The sequence below is a fragment of the Miscanthus floridulus genome, chromosome 11 (assembly GCF_019320115.1).
Source record: "Miscanthus floridulus cultivar M001 chromosome 11, ASM1932011v1, whole genome shotgun sequence".
Lineage (NCBI taxonomy): Eukaryota > Viridiplantae > Streptophyta > Magnoliopsida > Poales > Poaceae > Miscanthus > Miscanthus floridulus.
In genome coordinates this window covers 87,684,128-87,702,324 of record NC_089590.1, presented here as the reverse complement: position 1 = coordinate 87,702,324, position 18,197 = coordinate 87,684,128, and the positions used below count along the sequence as shown (strand labels likewise).

The window sequence follows — 18,197 nt, the reverse complement described above, 5'->3', positions numbered from 1 at the left end:
TAGTTGCCACTCGTTGCTTTACAAAATCACATTGTTATCACTACTACTACAGTAATAGTAGTTAGTAGTAATCGACTCTACTAGTAGTCTCTGGTCCCCTAGAGGAAGTCTATGCTGCAGCGCTTCTGCAGGTACTCGGCCAGCAGCTGGCCGTCGAGTCCCACGGCCACCTCGCAGCCGACGTGGAGCGGGTGCCAGTGCCGGTTGCCCCAGAACGCCAGGCGCGCGCGGATCCTGGACCGCACCTTCACCGTCAGCTCCACCCTGCCGCCGGCCTCCGCCGCGTCCCGCGCCATGTCCCCACCGGCCACCGACGCCGCCACGCCCTGGAACGTCAGGGGCGACGTCGTCTTGGGCGGCTGGTACAGCGGCGCCGTCGTCAGGGCCTGGTCCTTCACCACGTCGGCGCCGCGGTACTCCACCGAGAGGTAGAACCGGTCATAGAAGAAGGCGATGTCCCGGTTCGGGTTGCGGATGGAGAGCTGCCCTGACAGCGCCACGGGGCCGCCGGCGCCGGCGCCGCCTGGCGACGACGGGGCGATGCCCGACGCGGAGAAGGCCGTCACGTGGAACCGCGGCCGGTGCGGGCGGACGGCGAGGTAGACGACGAAGAGGACGACGCCGGCGATGAGGAGCACGGTGAGGAACGCCGAGCACAGCAGCCTGGTGCACCGCCTCACGTGCGGCCGCTCTGCCGGCAGCGGACGCCGGATGCGGGCGGTGACGTTGCCTGTCGACGAGGCGGCCTCCGGCGGCATGGTGCTGGTGGTGTACAGGCGGCGCTAGCTGCAACTTGCTGGTCGATCGATTTGTAGGCATGCAGAGCCTAGCCGTGAACGTGAACACTGGCATGGCATCCGAGGAGTGACCGTCGCCCAAGTTTACGTGACAGGTCGCCAGCTATATTTGTTGCGGTTTCGATCGGTTTCCCTTTCACATGGACGTGGTGGGTGATTCTTTGACGAGCACGGAGGGAACGAAAAGGCGAGGAAGCCATGCTAGCTAGGGTAGGTAGTTTTCTCGTGTGTGGTTGAGTGTAGGGTACATATGCTACCTTTTTTTTGTTGTTGCGGCTGCGATTGGAGGGACAAAGAAAGGTGACGAAAAAGCGTTTGGCGGACCCACGCAATTTTCAAGTAACAATTGTACCGGGCTTCATCCACCGGATCGAGAAAAACAATCTTTTTTCCCTTAAAAATTATCATATAGATGAATGGTAATGCTCTGAACCAGGCGTCCGTCCACCCGGATGCTATGTTGCTGGACCACGACGCCAGCCCAATAACCCATGCTCTTTGGTTTCTAAAAAAACTGCTCATCCACTTATTCCCATCCATTCGTTCCTCTTCCTATTGTTCTTATCCACTCGCTTGCCGCCTTCGAGCGCACGGCCGCTGGCCCTCCGAAGCACACCGCTCGGCCGTTGGCTTTGCCAGGCACGAGGCACGACCGCCTTCGAGTCGTGGCGCTCGGCTGCCGTCCCTGCTTGGTGCGGCACACTGCTGCGCTCTCTAAGTCACGCGGCCGTGGCCTCCCCGCCGCTCGTGCGGCCGATGCCTCCCTTCAGCGACGTCGCACTGCCGCCTCTGGTGAACACCACATAACGACGAGCCTCCATTTTGTCGAGCAGTAAGGAGATGTTGCGTTAAAAGCGCATGTTGCAAGAGTATATTTCAATTGTTTCAGATGTTTCAGAGATATATTGTAAGTGTTTCATTTGGATGTTGCAAAAGTAGATCGTGATGTTGCACAACTTGCAATGGTTGTACACGTATGTTGCAAGCTTCTCTTCCAAATGTTCCATCTGCCGTTTTAGACGTATGTACAAGTGTGCTTATTTGGATGTTGCATATGTTTCACACATATGTTTCAAGAGTATGTTCGAAATGTTTTGGCTGTTTCAGTCTTATGTTGCAATAAGTGTTTTCATGTTGCAAGTTGCAAGTGTTTTATATTGATGTTGCATATGTTTCACACACATGTTGCAAGTGTATATTCTAAATGTTTCATCTGCTTCAGACTTATGTTACATTGAAATGCTTCATGTTGCAAGTGTTTTGTGTTTCAGAGGTATGTTCAGAGTCATGGGGGCATGTCCTGGGCGCCGAGGGAAGGGGCGCGGCAAGCCGAGAGCCGACGGATGGGGCGCGAGGCGTGCCTGGGTCTTGCGGACGGGGCATGCTCATCCTCATCTCGGCTCCCGAGTCCTGCCCGCGTGGAGAGAGAGAGAGAGAGAGAGAGAGAGAGAGAGAGAGAGAGAGAGAGAGAGAGAGGAGGGAGTCAGGGGGAAGTAGCGGCGGGCACGGGGCAGGACGAGATGGACAGGGGTGGGGTACGCGTGCGTGGCAGGACGAGGTAAACGGGGAAGGACTATAGCGATACAATGGGAGTGCGGCGTGTTTTCTGCTGGGCCATTCGGTACGTTCGATAGAATCCTATCCCATCAGACGTCCAGGCACCAACAATTCCCGTAGAGGAATGAATTGAAAAAAAGTAGAGAAAAGGGATGAGATAGGCGATTTGTTGTAGTATGTTTTTTTCACTCCATTCCCTATATGACAGTCTGGAAAGGCAATTGTTTTCCTCAATATGGAGGAGAGGAGTCAATGAGAGATGAGTTGCATGCGTTTCTTCCTTCTCCACCTCTCATTACTTTCTTGTTGTTTTATCTTTCCAATTACTTCCTTCCAACCTCATCTTCTCCGTTAGGGTGCAGCATGTCGGGGGGCTTGGCCCCCTGCCATCGTTTAATTTGTCTTGGCTGTCGTCTCATTCGTTGAAAACGTCCTTTCTCCTTTGTTAGCAGGGGTAGGCATAATTAACCGAAACCGAATCGAAAGAACAGGAATCTGAACCGAAACCGAAAACCAAACCCAAAGGTGATGGTTTCTCATTCGGTTTCAGATACCATGGAACCGAAATAACTGAAGAAATTTTGGTTCCTACTCCCGGTTAACCAAATTAACGAGAACTAACCAAAATATAGGAATTGTGCTTCACTTGTATTTTGTAGTACTATATTGGTTTATGTGTAATGTCTTATATTTGAATTGCTATATATTTGTGTTACTATGTTTATATTTTCCTTATCAATTATTATTATCTAAAATAGAGGTAGTGTTGCCCGAATTTTCTTAGAAACTACATTTTGTTGTTGTTTTAACCTTTGCTAAAAGTTCAGTTAGTTCAGTTAGAACCGGACTGAACCGAACAAAAACCAAAATGCTCGGTTCCTAAAACTTTTAAGAACCGATCAGTTTCTATTTTTTTTGTTGCTCATTAAATAGGTAATTTTTCATTATTTGACTACTGAAAAATATTTGTGCATTGTCTATTGTGGGTTGTTCTTTTAATTGTATTAGATGGTTACCTGAAATTATCTAAAATTTAGACACTTGAACTGAATGTTTTTCGACGTTTGGCGGACTAGCGTCTCTATATCTAAATCCTGGCTCCGCCCCTACCGGCAGCCACTCCTCTCTAGTGACATAGGGTCGACTCGACTACCAAATTTCTAAAAATTTAGTCACTTGTAACGCTGCGAAAACAACCAAGTGAATTAACGTAAAATAAACAGTGCCTAATTGCCGATGAATTACTGGATATTTAGCAAGAACAACAGGCTGGCAAGTGCAACCGGGGCCTGGTGGGAGTGCGAGGCAAGGTTGAGCAGTTGACCAGTTGGATGTGGTGATTTTTTTTTATTTTAAACACTTTTTATAAACTAATTTTAAATCTAACACTGTTTTTTTTTTCAAATCTAACACTTTTGACCGCGCCTATTTTTCTGGCGCGGCGAAACGCCTCTGCCGCGCCATGCATGGTGGCGTGGCGAGAGGGTTGACGTGGAGACGACCGGGGCGCTGACCGGTGACGTGGCAGGGTTTGCCGGGGCGCTGATCGGTGACGTGGCAGGGTCTGTCGCGGCACCGATCTTGGTGTGACAGTGACGCGCCCTGATCGGTGGCGCGGCAGAGCCGAATAAAGGCCCACGGCCCAGTCCTGCCTGGCCGCCTGCCTGGCCGCCACTCCCAAGTGCTGTCGGCGCCCGGCCCTCTGTTGCCGCCTCCCTCCCTCCCTTCCCTTTCATTCCCTGGCCGCCTCCCTCCCTTCTCGGCCTCGTTCAAGGTAATAACGCTATTTTCGTTTGAATGGTGGATTGAAATATTATGAATGAGAGTTAAGGTTAGGAGGAAAATTATGTTTGGGAACTATGGGCTATGGTTTGAAGGAAGATATTAGTTTGATTTTATCGATGTTAAGGTTAATTATTTAGTTAGAAGTATGTTTACCATGTATATTTTTGTTGCTATAAGTGTTGGTTATATTATTTGAGTTGCAATGCAAATGATTATATTTTACATTAATTTGCGTTGTTTTGATTGATGTTTAATTTAAACCGTTTTATTAGATGGAAGACATATTTTGGGAGCAGTTGTGGCAAAAACGGGGTCGTCTTAGAGAATTATACTCCGATGAGTCTACCAAAGATGCCCCCGTCCCTCCTGACCTCCCTGTCCCTAAATGTGACTGTGGTCGTCCAGCCGACGTGTTTCAATCGAGACTAAACTGTACTAACTAACTTTACTATCTATACTAACTTACTATATTGCCTATACGTACTGGCCCTGTTCGGCTTACCCCATATTCGGCTTGTTCAGCTTCTTTTTTCAGCCAGAACAGTATTTTTCTCTCACAACAATTCAGCCGGAACAGTGTTTTCAGTCAGTTTCAGCCAAGTTTTGGACCAGCGAACGGGGCCAACTAAACTAACTAACTTTATTAATTATACTAACTATACTTTATTAATTATACTAACTTTATTTATTTTACTAATTTACTGTACTAACAATGTCGATTCAATCAACAAATACACTAAGAGAGTACCTCTCAGCGGCGGCACGCTAGACCGGGCCGGAAGGCGCGGGCGCGGCAGTGAGAGCGGTGGCGCGGTGGGCGGCCGGAGGGGGTGGCGCGCCGCAGTGCGTGGCGAGGCCGGCGCAGCAGGCAGGCGCGACAGGCAGGTGGTCAGGCGCGGGCGGGCGCGGCGGTATTTACCTGGCTCTGCCGCGCCACCGATCAGGGCCCCGGTCGTCGTCACGTCAACCCTCTCGCTACGCCACCATGTATGACGCGGCACAGACGTTTCGTCGCGCCAGAGAAATAGGCACGGCAAAAAATGTTAGTTTTGAAAAAAAACAGTGTTAGATTTAAAATTAGTTTATAAAAAGTGTTAAAAAATCGATGTGGTGATCCATGCATGTGGAGGTAGCTTATTGACGTGTTCTTATGCTTCGTCCATCAGATAGGGTCGCTTGCGGTCAGAAGCACATTTCGGCCCATTCACTTCGCTGAAAAAACAAGCCGAAACACTGTTTTGACTGATTTGTTATGAGAAAAAAATATTACAGATTATAAGACAAGCGAACAAGCCCTTCATCCCTTCATCCTCAAGTATCTTACTCTTGCACGCAGCCACAATCGATCAATCGACTGAGGCAAAGCAACACACGGTTACAGTTACAAATGTCCAGTAATAACCAAATAAAACACCTTTTTCCTTAAAAAATAAAAATAAAACACCTGACAATCTAAATGAACAAATAAAACGCCGCTATTACATCACTGAATTTGAATGAACCAATGCAAGAAGTTTATTTGATGACATGAAAATGTTACAAACGAACTGATGAAATGAACGTACACATGATGATACATTTTGGACGCTCTGAAACTTACAACACATGCATGAACCTTTCTACACAATGCCATTGGATGGGAGAAATAAAATTGACCACTAATCACACCAATGATCCTCCTTACAATCCATCCACATCACTCTAACATTCAATTAAAGCAACGGAGAGCTATAGTACTATACATGCACACATGCATCTCTGCGCTAGTTGACGACGGCGCAGTGCCTCCGGACCTCCCCCCGCGCGCCGGTGAGCACCTGCACGCCGCCCATCTTCACCATGGACGCGGCGAAGTCGGCGAAGAACTCGGCGGGGTAGGCGCCGGCGTCGGCCACGGCTGCCTGCCGCTGGACGTAGGCCCTGGCGAAGGCGTCGTTCATGAGCGTCTGGTCGGAGGCGAAGAGCGACCGGCCCCTGGCGACGTGCCGGTAGTAGCTCGCGTCGAACGTGCGGAAGCTGCCGGGGTCCATCTCCACCAGCGTCGTCGTGTCGCCGGGGTTGCTGCACTTGCTCTTCAGCCGCGGCAGGTACCGCTTGTCCAGCGACGGGTCCGCCATCATCGTGCCGCTGAAGTTGTACAGCCGGTCCGCGAACGACGAGCAGTGGGAGGTCCCCAGAGTGTGCCCTCCTGCATGTATGCAAGGGAAGTTCATATTTGCAACAAATCTAATGCATGGCAGGAGCAAGAGAGTTCATATTTGTTTTTGGAATGATGAACTGGGTTGTGTTTAATTGTCCCTGGATTATTCTGTGTGACGTCATGTGCCAGATTTTTCCCAACTCAGTTGACTTCTTTCACTAACACAAGTTGCTTCGTAGTTAAACTACAAATGGTCACCTTTATCGGGGAATGTTGCTGCTGCAGATTTTTAAAGAACAATGGGCTACAAGAGCCAGGCGAGATCCAGCAGTATCAATCATGCATCCGGGTGCCATGCATTTTTCAACTAAAGATAAGGCATCGAATTTAGCTCCTGGAGGATTTATATTTTACTATTTACCTAGCAGAACAATCTGATCCTTGGCATCGAGGCCCTTGGGGATGAAGAACTGGAACAGGTTCCGACCAGCATCAAAGAAGGGCGCAGGGAGGTTGTCCAGAGCATCTTGCTTCACAGATCTTCTTCCATCTCTCCGCCCGGTTGGAACATCCCAATGAGGCCCTTTGGTCTGTTGCACAGCACAACAAACAGTAAAAAAGAACCCAGGGTTAATTTAACTACAGTCGTTCAGCACTTCAGTTGTAACTTTTACCAGCAAGACAACACTGGCAAGTTATCAGATAAAGATGCTCAAACTAACTTAGTCACTGCCATTTTACCGCTATTATCCTTGTGAACCAGCCAATTAGGGAGATTCTGTACCCAATATACTATATGCTTACTTATATTATCGTATTCAAGAATTAAAGGATCACCATATCAAAACAGAAATAAATGATCAAGATTAATCCTATTTCTTACCAGTACAACAACGTCCCTTGCTATCAGAGCCAAGATATCAGCACATGACACCACTCCAGGGCAGGCCCGCTCCAGCTTCGCCTTCACACGGTCGATCGTGCCAAAGCCTCGCAAGGTGAGGTTCGGAATTGCATCCTTCTCGATTGGTACTCCCGGTATGCTGCTATTCAGAAGAACAGAACCATCGCAACCCTGCAGCATAGCGTAGCACACTCAATATACCTACTGAACACAGCTGAAGCAGTTCGTCATCAGAACAGGCTCAAATGCATGATCACGCTTACATTCACAAAGCAATCATGGAAGTGCATCCGGAGCAGAGGCCCAGCGAGGCTTGGGACTTGGGAGATGATCTTGGTCATTTCATCGTGAACAATGGCCTCCGCATTCGGACACGTGTACTGGTAAAAGCCAATCCTCAGCCCTGATGGCGAGGATTGTTGTAGCCCTAGTTGTAATGGATTGGATTGCGCTGATGATGAGGATTGTAGGAAGAGAGGAAAGACAAATCCGAAGAGAAGTCTGAAAACCATGCTGGGCATGATCGATGATTGATGAGAGAGTTGCTTTCTTGCTGAATTTTGAGGCGAACTAGAAGTTGCAGCCTGCTTTATAGTTCAGTTGCTTAGGCTGCACATAAATGATAGTAAGCCAGCCTTTTTTCTTCAGTATTAGTATATAGTGGCTCCAGAAATCCAGACGCCCTTGAAGTTGCATTCTTTTCTTATACGATCATGTCACCATGTGGCCTAGGAGTTAAATCAGTCATGTCCCTGGGGATCAGTATTTTAGGAGCACTATGGCATGCGTTCCTGTATAGGATCTGAAACAATATATACCTAAGTCTTGGATCAGGCATCCGTGGAGCATATTACATTCGATAGGTAATTAATCACATGATTATCATATAGAGATTGAAGGCTGCTAGTTTACCAACAGTGCCGGTCCTAGGATTTTAAGGCCCCTCCGGCGATCTTGTCGTAACGGCCTCTCTTGATCATGTATAAAATCTTATAATATATAGGCGCTAATTTTACTTGTAAAACGAAAGCAAATTCAATAACATATTTTTAATTTAACATGTCTGATAATTATCGAGGAACAATATAGATTAAGGAATATATTTGTAGATGTATGATAATTATCGAGGAATAATGTATATTAAAAAAAATAATATATTCGTTTTCTTTTTTCACCCATGACAAATGTTTCTTAGGTAACATTATAAAATTCTAACATGTAAATTAGAAGAAAAATATGACTATATGGGTACAAAGTATTAGAAGTCTGAAATACTATACAAATAATTAATTTGAATTAAAAATAAAAAGGAAAAAAATACCTTGGGCCTAAACAACTAATCGGTGATCGCAATTCATAAGAAGCAAAGAATTAAGATGTCGTCGTCATGGAGCCCTGCCTGGTCGTCGTCCTCGTGCGCCGTGTCTGTGTCTCCGGTATTCTAGCTCTTCGCGGCGGCGCGGCTCGCTAGCTCCGCGCGTGTAAGGCGCACGTCCTGAACTCACGATCAGAGTGTGTTGTGTGCAGCGTGACTCCTCGCCTCCTCTCTACCTGAGGGCCATGGAGAAATGAAACTAGGAAAGAAATATCAATGTTGTCTTTTTAGACCGCCTAGCCAGTTCTATGTCTCTCTTCTTATTAGTTTGCTAATACCTAATGGACTATAGGACCTGAGGATTTGTATACCTGGGTTTGGGCCCCTCCTCCGCTTGGGCCCTCGGCCATCGCACCTCATGGCCTAACCTTAGGGCCGGCACTGTTTACCAACAAATTATGCATCGCCGACAGTACTAGTGTTACGAACCTTAGTTCATATCGGGCATAGAAAGGATAACCATTGCCAAGAGAAAGATCGGGCAAAGTCGACGTGGAGGGAGACTAGAATATTTAGGGGTAACTAGATTGTTTGTTGTTTATTGTTTGATTCTCTCTCAGCCGGTTACAAGATATAAATAGAAGTTCTTGGGTCCTAGCTCCTCGATTCTCTTCTAGCCATTAACTTCTTACTCCCTAACCGGCAGCTTACTGTCATTGATTGAATGCAGCTAGCTATGCATGCGCCTCCCTGGGTTTTAACCCCTAACTGGCAGCTTAACTGCCATTGATTACAGCATGCACCTCCTGGATTACCTGTAAGTGCATCTAGCCCTTTAGTGAGTTTTGGTGAATTGAATGATAACACCATTAAAGGTCTAATAAGTTTGCTAAGTGTTAAACAGAAAATTGAATTTATTGCATACACCTGTGAATTGTGAAATGAGAAGTGTATATAGGTTCAACGGCAAGGCAAACTTGATGATATTCCACATAATGTCCAAATCAAGGCTAAAGTTGAGTATTGTTGTATTGAAAGATCTTGGAAACAATCTAATTCAAGCAAAAGACAACAATACAAATAGAATCAATGAAATGGCTTCTATGTTGTGGGATATCATAGCATCATGTGAAAGCAAGCATATTTGGCAAATAGTAAATGAGACATGAGTTGATGATTTTGGATTGGTCTCAATAATGGCTTGCTTTGCATGAACAAGAAGAGTTTGATAGTGGATTAGCTTTGATCGAGGATTGAAGAATGAGTCAAGAATGCATAAGTGAACAAATACCAAGCACATGTTAAATAACAAAGGACACAACTCATATTGGATATAAGTTTGTCTCTATGTTGGTTTGCTTGTATGGATAATGATTTGAAAAATCACTTTGCATTGAATTGATCAAGCTAGAAGTATGAAGATAAATATTGAAGTGAGTGCTAGGAGTCTCAAGCCAAAATGAAAAGGATATAAAGAATCGTGAATTGGCTTGACCATATTGATGATTGATTCATATATGTCTCTATGTGAATCAAACTGAAGCTTGATTGATCTCAATATTCATATCTAGAAGATATTCAAGCAAGGATCATAATATTGAAGAAATGATTTTTCAATGGATGCTTAATATGATGTGACTTGAGTATGGCTCGATAAGGTGAAGATAGCAAGGAAAGGGCTTCGAGGGACTAAGCGAAGGTGAAGGGTAAGCAATAGCTTGAGGACCGAGGTACCATGGCTAAGGTGAAGAAGAGAATACTTGCATTGAGTCGAGAAACTAATCGAGCTATGCGGAGTCATATTGTGTTGAGAATCAAATCATTAGTAGAAGTGGCTTGAAGCCATGAGGTGAACTCATATGTATGAAAATGATTCAAATCACATGCTCAAGGTATGTTTGCTCAAAGAGAGGAGACAAAGTTGATTGCAACCCCTTATGAAGTGATATTGAGAAGAAATGGCATATGAAGACATTGAAGACTCAAGTGGTTAAAATAGTTATATTCTCTTGATCTTAAGCATAGGTATGTCATACTATCAAGGGGGATGCAATATGAATCCTAGACAAGTCTCAAGTACTCAAACAACCACAAGCATCCTCAGATTCACTGCCAAGATAGTCTACACTTCACTATTACCCTTGCTGTCTTACGTAGTGCAACACTACCGCACTTGAAGAGAGGCACAAGGAAGTTAGCCCCCACGCTGACTTCCTTGGATGGCTCAAGACGTATTAATCCATCTCGTCCGACCCCTTGGTCGCGGGATCTGGCTCGTCCGACCCCTTGGTTGCAGGATTAGTCTTGCCCGACCCCTTGGTGCGGGCTCTATCTTGCCTGACCCCAAGGTCACAGAATCCATCTCGTCCGACCCCTTGGTCACGGGATCTAGCTCTCCTAACCCCTTGGTTGTGGGCTCCAGCTTGCCCGACCCCTTGGTGCGGGATCCGTCTCGTTCGACCCCTTGGTCACGGGCTCCAGCTCGCCCGACCCCAAGGTCACGGGATCCGTCTTGCCCGACCCCAAGGTCATGGGATCTGTCTTGCCCGACCTCGAGGCCATGGGCTTCGTCTCGCCTGACCCATTGGGTGCGGTGACCGTTGAGGGCTAGGTATATATATACCTTTCTCTTTCCTCCCCAACGGCTAGTTTTTTGAACTACAACAGCTAGTTTGTTTGGGGTGGGTATAAATACCCATCCCATGCCTCCTAGTCAAGGTGCTGATGCTCAGATCACTCCCAACCCTTCCCAAGCCATTTGTGAGCTCTCTCTAACCTCTCTTTGTGAGAGTGAGTGATTAGTGATTGATTAAGTGTTAGAGAGCAATTAAGAGCAAGCCAATCCTTGAGCACTTGTTGGGCTGCATCAAGCATTCGTTGCGCATTTGTCACTCTTGGAGGTGAAGCCTCCTAGACGGCTAGGCATCGCTCCGCGAGCTCCCGTGCTTGTGGTGAGCCACAGGAAAGTTTGTATTACCCCCATTGATCTAGTGGAAACCCCTCGTCTGAAGAGTTCACTCTCTTGACTTGAGAACGAGGATAAGGGTTGCAAAGCCTAAGCCTTAGTGGCTTCCTCAACAATGTGGACATAGGCAAGCCTTGGTGACGACCTGAACCATGGGATAAATCTTGTGTTTTGTCTCCTTCATGTTTTGAATTGCATCATTCGTGTTCCACTTTATCTACTTGGTTGTGCGTGTTTATAAGTGCACGTACTTAGTGGACTTACCACTAGATATCTCCATGCACATCTCCAAGTTTGAGTTCTAGGCGTAGCTGCTGTTGAAGCTCTCTATGCTGGTGCAGCAGTGCCGCACTCTCAGTGAGGCAGTGCTGCAGTGCGGTAGTGCCGCGTGACGGAGCAGCAGTGCCACGCACTCTATTAATCCACTGTAAGTTTTATTTATTGTTAATTTTCAGTAGCGCCTATTCACCCCCCTCTAGGCGACATCAAGGTCCTTTCATTACCGTTCTTGCTGCATCTTGAGCCCTAGGACGCCTTTGATACTGGCGCCCCCACATCACATCTCTCCCCCCTTGACGAGCAGCTCGTCCTCGAGCCAGAAGCTTGATAGCGATCGATGAAGCTGACGACGTCCTCTTGGATCCCATGGGAAGAGCCCAACAGCTAGCTTCAGCTGTATGCTGGGCCTGTCCAGTGACACCAAAACAGGTGACAGAACAAAGGAGTCGGCTGGTGCTGGTGGCAGTGCCATATCCAACTCATCAAGCCTGGAGGATTTTGGTGAACGTCTGTCGCTTGTTGGCACAACCATACCCGTCGTCAGTGTCGGCTAGACAGTGTGTGTTGCGACGACACCTAATGATGCGGTGGACGGGATCGTTGAAGGCACAGGGTTGATCGCTGCCCGCATGTTCCTTGTGGTGTGTCTTAGCAGGAACCCTCTCGCTGCCGCCTGTAGTCGCACCGCTGCTTGGAGTTCATGCTCTGACTTCTCCAAGTGAGCACGGTAGCGGTTGAACATCACGACAAAGCGATCCATCTCCTGTACGAGACGGCGAGTCCCCTCAACAAGGGCAGCGATTGGCTCGTCACTTGATGGTGATGGATGACCAATAGCAGAAGCCATAGGAAAAGGATCCCTGACTCATGACATGGAGGCGGCGGAAGTCGTTGGCTGAGGCTGGGGTGGATGGCGTGGTGGCTGCTGGGTTTGGCGGCGGAGCAGAGGTGGAAGAGGAGCACCTGGAAGCCGATACCAGATGTTATAAACCTTAGTTCATATCGGGAATAGGGAGGATAAGCATTGTCAAGAGGAATGCCGGGCAAAGTCGGCGTGGAGGGAGACTAGAATATTTGGGGTAACTAGATTGTTTGTTGTTCATTGTTTGATTCTCTCTCAGCCGATTACACGATATAAATAGAAGTTCTTGAGTCCTAGCTCCTCGATTCTCTCCTGGCCATTAACTTTTTGCTCTCTAACCGGTAGCTTACTGCCATTGATTGCATGCAGCTGGTTGTGCATGCGCCTCCCTGGTTTAAACTTTTAACCCCTAACTGACAGCTTAACTGGCATTGATTACAGCATGCACGTCTTGAATTACCGTTCTGGCTGCATCTTGATCTCAGTATGGCCAGTGCACTTGTGTAATCCACACTCTCAAGATGATGCGGAGAGTATGGCGTATTGCTAAAAAGAGCCACGTCAAAGACTTGAACTGTAAGCTGCTAGCGGTGATCCCGTACTCTGTATTTTCTAGTCTGATATTTAGGGGGTAGATTGATTCTGATGCATTGTTCTCAGACTCGATATCGAACCAACATCGAATAAACTAAAGCTTATTCTGATAGTTATGGAAACTCGAAAAAGTATATGTAGTTGTGTAGTACTAGAGTCAAGAGGGGAAATGGATAGGTACCTACAAGATCTTTTTCCATGAACCTATAAATGATCACATAATATTTTCACTTGCATATACATATATGTAGAGAAAAAATTTATTCTTTTGAAAAAAAAACATAGAAGCTTTAGGGACTGAAAACTAAGCACGTGGTTGTCTACTGAATGGTTCATCAGTACAGTTTCCGGATTTATTTAAAAAAAGTAAAGCCACAGATTTCCACTATATCCTTTGTCATTTGTTCAGAATAAAACTGAGTTAATGTATTCAAGTTTTATATCTCCTAGTTGAAATGAGTTAATGTATTCAAGTTTTATATCTCCTAATTGAAATGAGTTAATGCAAAGGGGAAAAAAGAAACAAGTTTTATATCTCCTAGTTGAAATGCGAGTTAATGTATTCAAGTTCTGAACACCAAGAGCATGCTATGTATTTTAGATTATCAACCTCAAGCCAAAGACCAATATATCAGCAGAATGTATTGAAGCAAAAATACATTGATGAAAACTTATTTCCTTTTGTCCAAATAACGTTGAACAAAACGACCTTCAAGTGCATGCTGATATATTGTGCTTATTATCTCACAGAAGCAAAAACAATCAAGTACAAAAAACGAGATAGTCAAGATTAGATCAGTGCTAGTTGATCATTAAGCTTACCAAGTTGCTGCAGTAACAAAGTTGGTATACAGAAATGCTACTTCATCGTGAAGCGAAATTTAGGCCTAGTCAAACATACATCGGTACATGTAAGTCAAGAAAGACGAGAACATGGTTTATCGGTAACACTTCTTCAAGCTCGAAGCTAAAAAAAAAAAAAGAATGATGTATAACTTAGGATCATGATTGGGTAGTCTTGGTGTATTAGTCAAACCATACAATCTTATGCTACTGATGATAAAATGACGTCTCTAACAAATGTAAGCAAAGGCTCTGTTCGCTTTGCTAAAGAACCAGTTATGGCTGAAAGTACTGTTCGCTGATTTGTTATGAGAGAAAAACGATGTTCGTTCGCTGAAATAGTACGGCTCGTAAGACAAGCGAAACAGGGCCAAAGTTCTCCCATATTTCTATGTCCAAAAATTGTTGTCGGATTATGATTGGTGAGTACGCAGCTAATTTACAGTTAAACCAAGTAAAAAAACTAATAGTATTTCTGGTGGTTACTAGCACATGGTATGCATTCAACTGTTAATTGAGTAACTGAAACGTGGTAGCTTTTGGTTGTAAGACTTAGAAGCCTAAGCCATTATCAGACCATACACAATTCTTCAGTTGAGCAGTTGACCTATTGTAGCCTACAATGTTTACTCAACATAGCTAGGGTATATAATAAGCTCGTTCCATGAAAGTTTTTCATGGATCGTAAATACCCATTATACAATACACAGCCTGTCCGCTTGCTTATATACGATCGTGGATTATAAGCTGAAACAGTATTTTTCTCTCACACCAAACCAGCTAGCAGTAAATAATCCACGACCGTTTACGACGAAACTAACAGGCTGACAATTCATTCCTCGAAAAGCACAACCTAGTTAGCGTTCAGATCCACTAAGGATTACACTTTCGGTTGTTTCCTGCATATCTAAATAAGCCTGGGCGTTCGGGTTACCCGATTTTTTCGGGTCGGGTAATTTAAAATTCGGGTAATGAAAATTGCTACCCGATATTACCTCCGAAAAAACACTACCCGCAAATTCGGGTACCCGATAATTCGGGTTCGGGTTCGGGTATTACCCGATATACCCAAATTTACAGAAAACAACAAACTACACTAAATTTCAGTAGCGATCTATACATAATTTCAGCAGCAATTTGTATAGAATTTCAATAGCAATTTGTAGAGAATAATATATTACAGTCACTCATTCAAATAGAGAGAATTATATTCTAATAAAGTGATAAGTTAAATGGTTCAGCTAACAACACATGATAAATACAAAGACAAAAACAAATCTTTGGGTAGTTCGGGTAGTTTGGGTACCGGGGGATATTACCCGAATTACCCAAACTAATTTCGGGTAATCAAAATCGCTATCCGAATTTGGGATCGGGTACCTCGGGTTCGGGTAATTCGGGTCCGGGTTCGGGTAATTCGGGTACGGGTAATGGGTATCGGGTATTTTGCCCAGGCTTATATCTAAATATTCGGTAATGCTACGCGTCTTATGTTTGACACGAGCAAATCGTCGGACGCTTCCACAGGCCCACCGTCTCGTTGCTCGCTCTTTTACCCCGCATCTCGCTCTGCTCGTGAGTTTATTAAAAAAAAATCACACATCCTTATCCCTTCCGCTTCCTCCTCCCCTGTCGCAGCGCCTTGCGGCTGCCCCATCCTGGACGTGGACATGCATGGCCCTCGCTGTTGCCGCGCGCCCCATCCGTCGCCGCTCGCTTGCGCCCCGTCGCGCGTGCCGCCCGCTCCCTCCCGTCGTGCGCACTGGTGTTGGTGGTGATTGGTTCGCCCGTCGCGTGCGCCTTCTGCCCGACCGACCCAAGCTACCGGCACTGGTGGCGGTGGTGCTCGCGCGCGCAGCTGGTGTTGGATGATAGTGGTGCTCGTGCGCTGCCACTCGCCGCCGGCTCCCACCCTGACAGCCAGAATTGATCGGCACATGCACTCCTCCTCTCCTATGTTGCAAATATATGTTTCAAGTATTTTAGACGTTTCAGAGGTATGTTGCAATTGTTTCATATGGATGTTGCAAAAGTAGATCAGGGATGTTGCATATGTTGCAAGTGTTTCAGAGACATGTTGCAAGAGTTTGTTCAAAATGTTTCATCTATTCCAGGCATATGTTGCAAGCATTTTGATCTGGATGTTGCATATGTTTCACACATATGTTGCAACAGTATATTCCAAATGTTTCATCTGTTCCACTCTTCTGTTGCAGCAAGTGTTTTCATGTTGCAAGTTGCAAGTGTTCTATCTGGATGTTGCATATGTTTTCACACATATGTTGCAAGTGTACGTTCCAGATGTTTTATCTGTTTCAGACGTACATTGGATTAAAGTGTTTCATGTTGCACGTGTTTCCTGTTGTTCGGAGAGTTAGGAGGGTGCGGGGGAATGATGGTGGCACAACACGGGTGCCGGAGAATGGGGCGCGACGAGCTGGTGGCCGACGGATGTGGTGCGCAACGCACTGGGGCCGACGGTCGGGGGGCACAACGGGGCAGGGTGCGCCTGAGGGGCGGGGGCGAACGGATGGGGGCGGGGTACGCGGATGGGGCGGGTTGAATCGAGGCGGACGGGGTGGATTGCGAGCAAGTCGTACGAACGTGACGACAGCGCGATGCATATATGGGCAGGGTGAATTAGTGGACAGGAGGCAGGTTGTGTAGGCGCGCGCGGGAAACAACCGTCCGATGGAATCATATCGCAGGCAGAGCCAGGCGCCGCCTTTTTGACACCGCGACATTTAACCCCACAGGCAGCTGCTTGTTCGGTTGTTCCCACCTTATTTCTGAGAAAAAGTTTAAGCAAGGAGCTTAACAAGACACCTATGGTCAGAAGATCCCGGTACCGTGCGTTCTATTCATGGTATAGCCTCGGATCAGCTTCTACGCATGGGACAACCGCTGATCATGTGACAGTGCCACTCTTGTGCTGTGCCGCTCCTTCTGTGTCATTTTCCATAGGACTCACTAAGTGATTCCATAATATGTTATCCTAAAACACAGCTTGAAATTGCAAGCATACATAGCACATTTGATGCTGAAGTTCATTTTGGGCTTTTAAATCTTCCAAATGTGACATGGTGAGGTAGCATGTATCGGTGTCAAACTGTGCCTTTAGAAAATATAAAAAAATGGTGGTTTGGTAATCATCTCACTAAATTAAATTAAAATGCTATGTGGTAGCATGATATTAGCAAATTGACTAGTTCGAGCAAAAAAACATATTAGCAAATTGAGATACAAAAATTAGCAATTCGATAATCATCTCATAAACTAAATTTAAATTAGATTAAACACACTATGTGGTACCATGATAGCAAACTGAGATATCCACAACTGCAAAGAAAGGAGACGAGGCAATTATTCTCCCTGCTGTTAGCTCTTCAGATTGAGAAGATCTTGGCCACTTGGGGCCCAGTATTTGAATTCAGTTTGCTTTCAGGGGGTGTTTGATACAGGACTAAAGTTTAAGATGTGTCACATCGGATGTCACATGTGGTGTCGTATGGGATATTCATATACTAATAAAAAAATAAATTACAGATTCCATCAGTACTCGGCGAGGCGAATTAATTAAGCATAATTAATCCGTCATCAGCATATGTTTACGGTAGCACCACGTTGTCAAATCATAGACTAATTATGCTTACAAAATTCGTCTCGTAAATTAGTCTCAATATGTGCATTTAATTTCGTAATTAGTCTATGTTTAATAATCCATGCATGTGTCAAACATCCGATGTGACAGGAGCTAAACTTTAGCAACAGTAACCAAACACCCCCTTATGCTCTCTAGATTGAGAAACACTTGGGCACAGTTTGTTTTTGTGGAGAACAAACAACAGTACAATCATTTTGTCATATTTTTGAATGAATACTACAGACACTGCACATTATGGAAACACTGAAAAATTCAACAGGAACACAAGTTGATGCAAAAAAAAAAACATGATCAAAACAGCAATGCTAAATCATGTCACATGTCAATCAAGCATCCAAAATAAAACACAGATAAAGATAGAGAATCACCAGATATTCAAGTAGAACTTATATTGTTTCATGTAACACAAATAAAGAGATAGAATCGCCAGCTATTCAAGTAGAACTTGATAATATTGTTTCAAGCAAGAGACCATCCCAAAGGCTCACAAGG

At 45.6% G+C, this 18,197-nt stretch overlaps 2 protein-coding genes across 2 annotated transcripts; both read right to left on the bottom strand.

Moving 5' to 3' along the window:
• Positions 1-8: 8 nt before the first annotated feature.
• On the bottom strand, positions 9-838 carry LOC136493768 (NDR1/HIN1-like protein 10). Its single transcript, XM_066489918.1, has one exon. The coding sequence runs from the start codon at positions 756-758 to the stop codon at positions 99-101; it is 660 nt and encodes a 219-aa protein (XP_066346015.1). The 5' UTR covers positions 759-838; the 3' UTR covers positions 9-98.
• Positions 839-5,902: 5,064 nt separating this feature from the next.
• Positions 5,903-7,704, bottom strand: LOC136494098 (peroxidase 1-like). The gene is made up of 4 exons (XM_066490244.1): positions 7,447-7,704; positions 7,163-7,354; positions 6,701-6,869; positions 5,903-6,327 (listed from the first exon to the last, which is right to left on the bottom strand). Exons 1-4 carry the CDS (start codon positions 7,702-7,704, stop codon positions 5,903-5,905), a joined length of 1,044 nt encoding a protein of 347 aa, XP_066346341.1.
• Between the last annotated feature and the right edge of the window lie 10,493 nt (positions 7,705-18,197).

Bases quoted from the DNA above. Each gene is read 5' to 3' on its own strand.
- LOC136493768 (XM_066489918.1), bottom strand. From the start codon at position 758: ATGCCGCCGGAGGCCGCCTCGTCGACAGGCAACGTCACCGCCCGCATC.
- LOC136494098 (XM_066490244.1), bottom strand. From the start codon at position 7,704: ATGCCCAGCATGGTTTTCAGACTTCTCTTCGGATTTGTCTTTCCTCTC. The intron at 7,355-7,446 runs GTAAGCGTGATC...GCTATGCTGCAG, and splicing joins TCCATGATTGCTTTGTGAAT to GGTTGCGATGGTTCTGTTCT. The intron at 6,870-7,162 runs GTAAGAAATAGG...GCTGTGCAACAG, and splicing joins CAAGGGACGTTGTTGTACTG to ACCAAAGGGCCTCATTGGGA.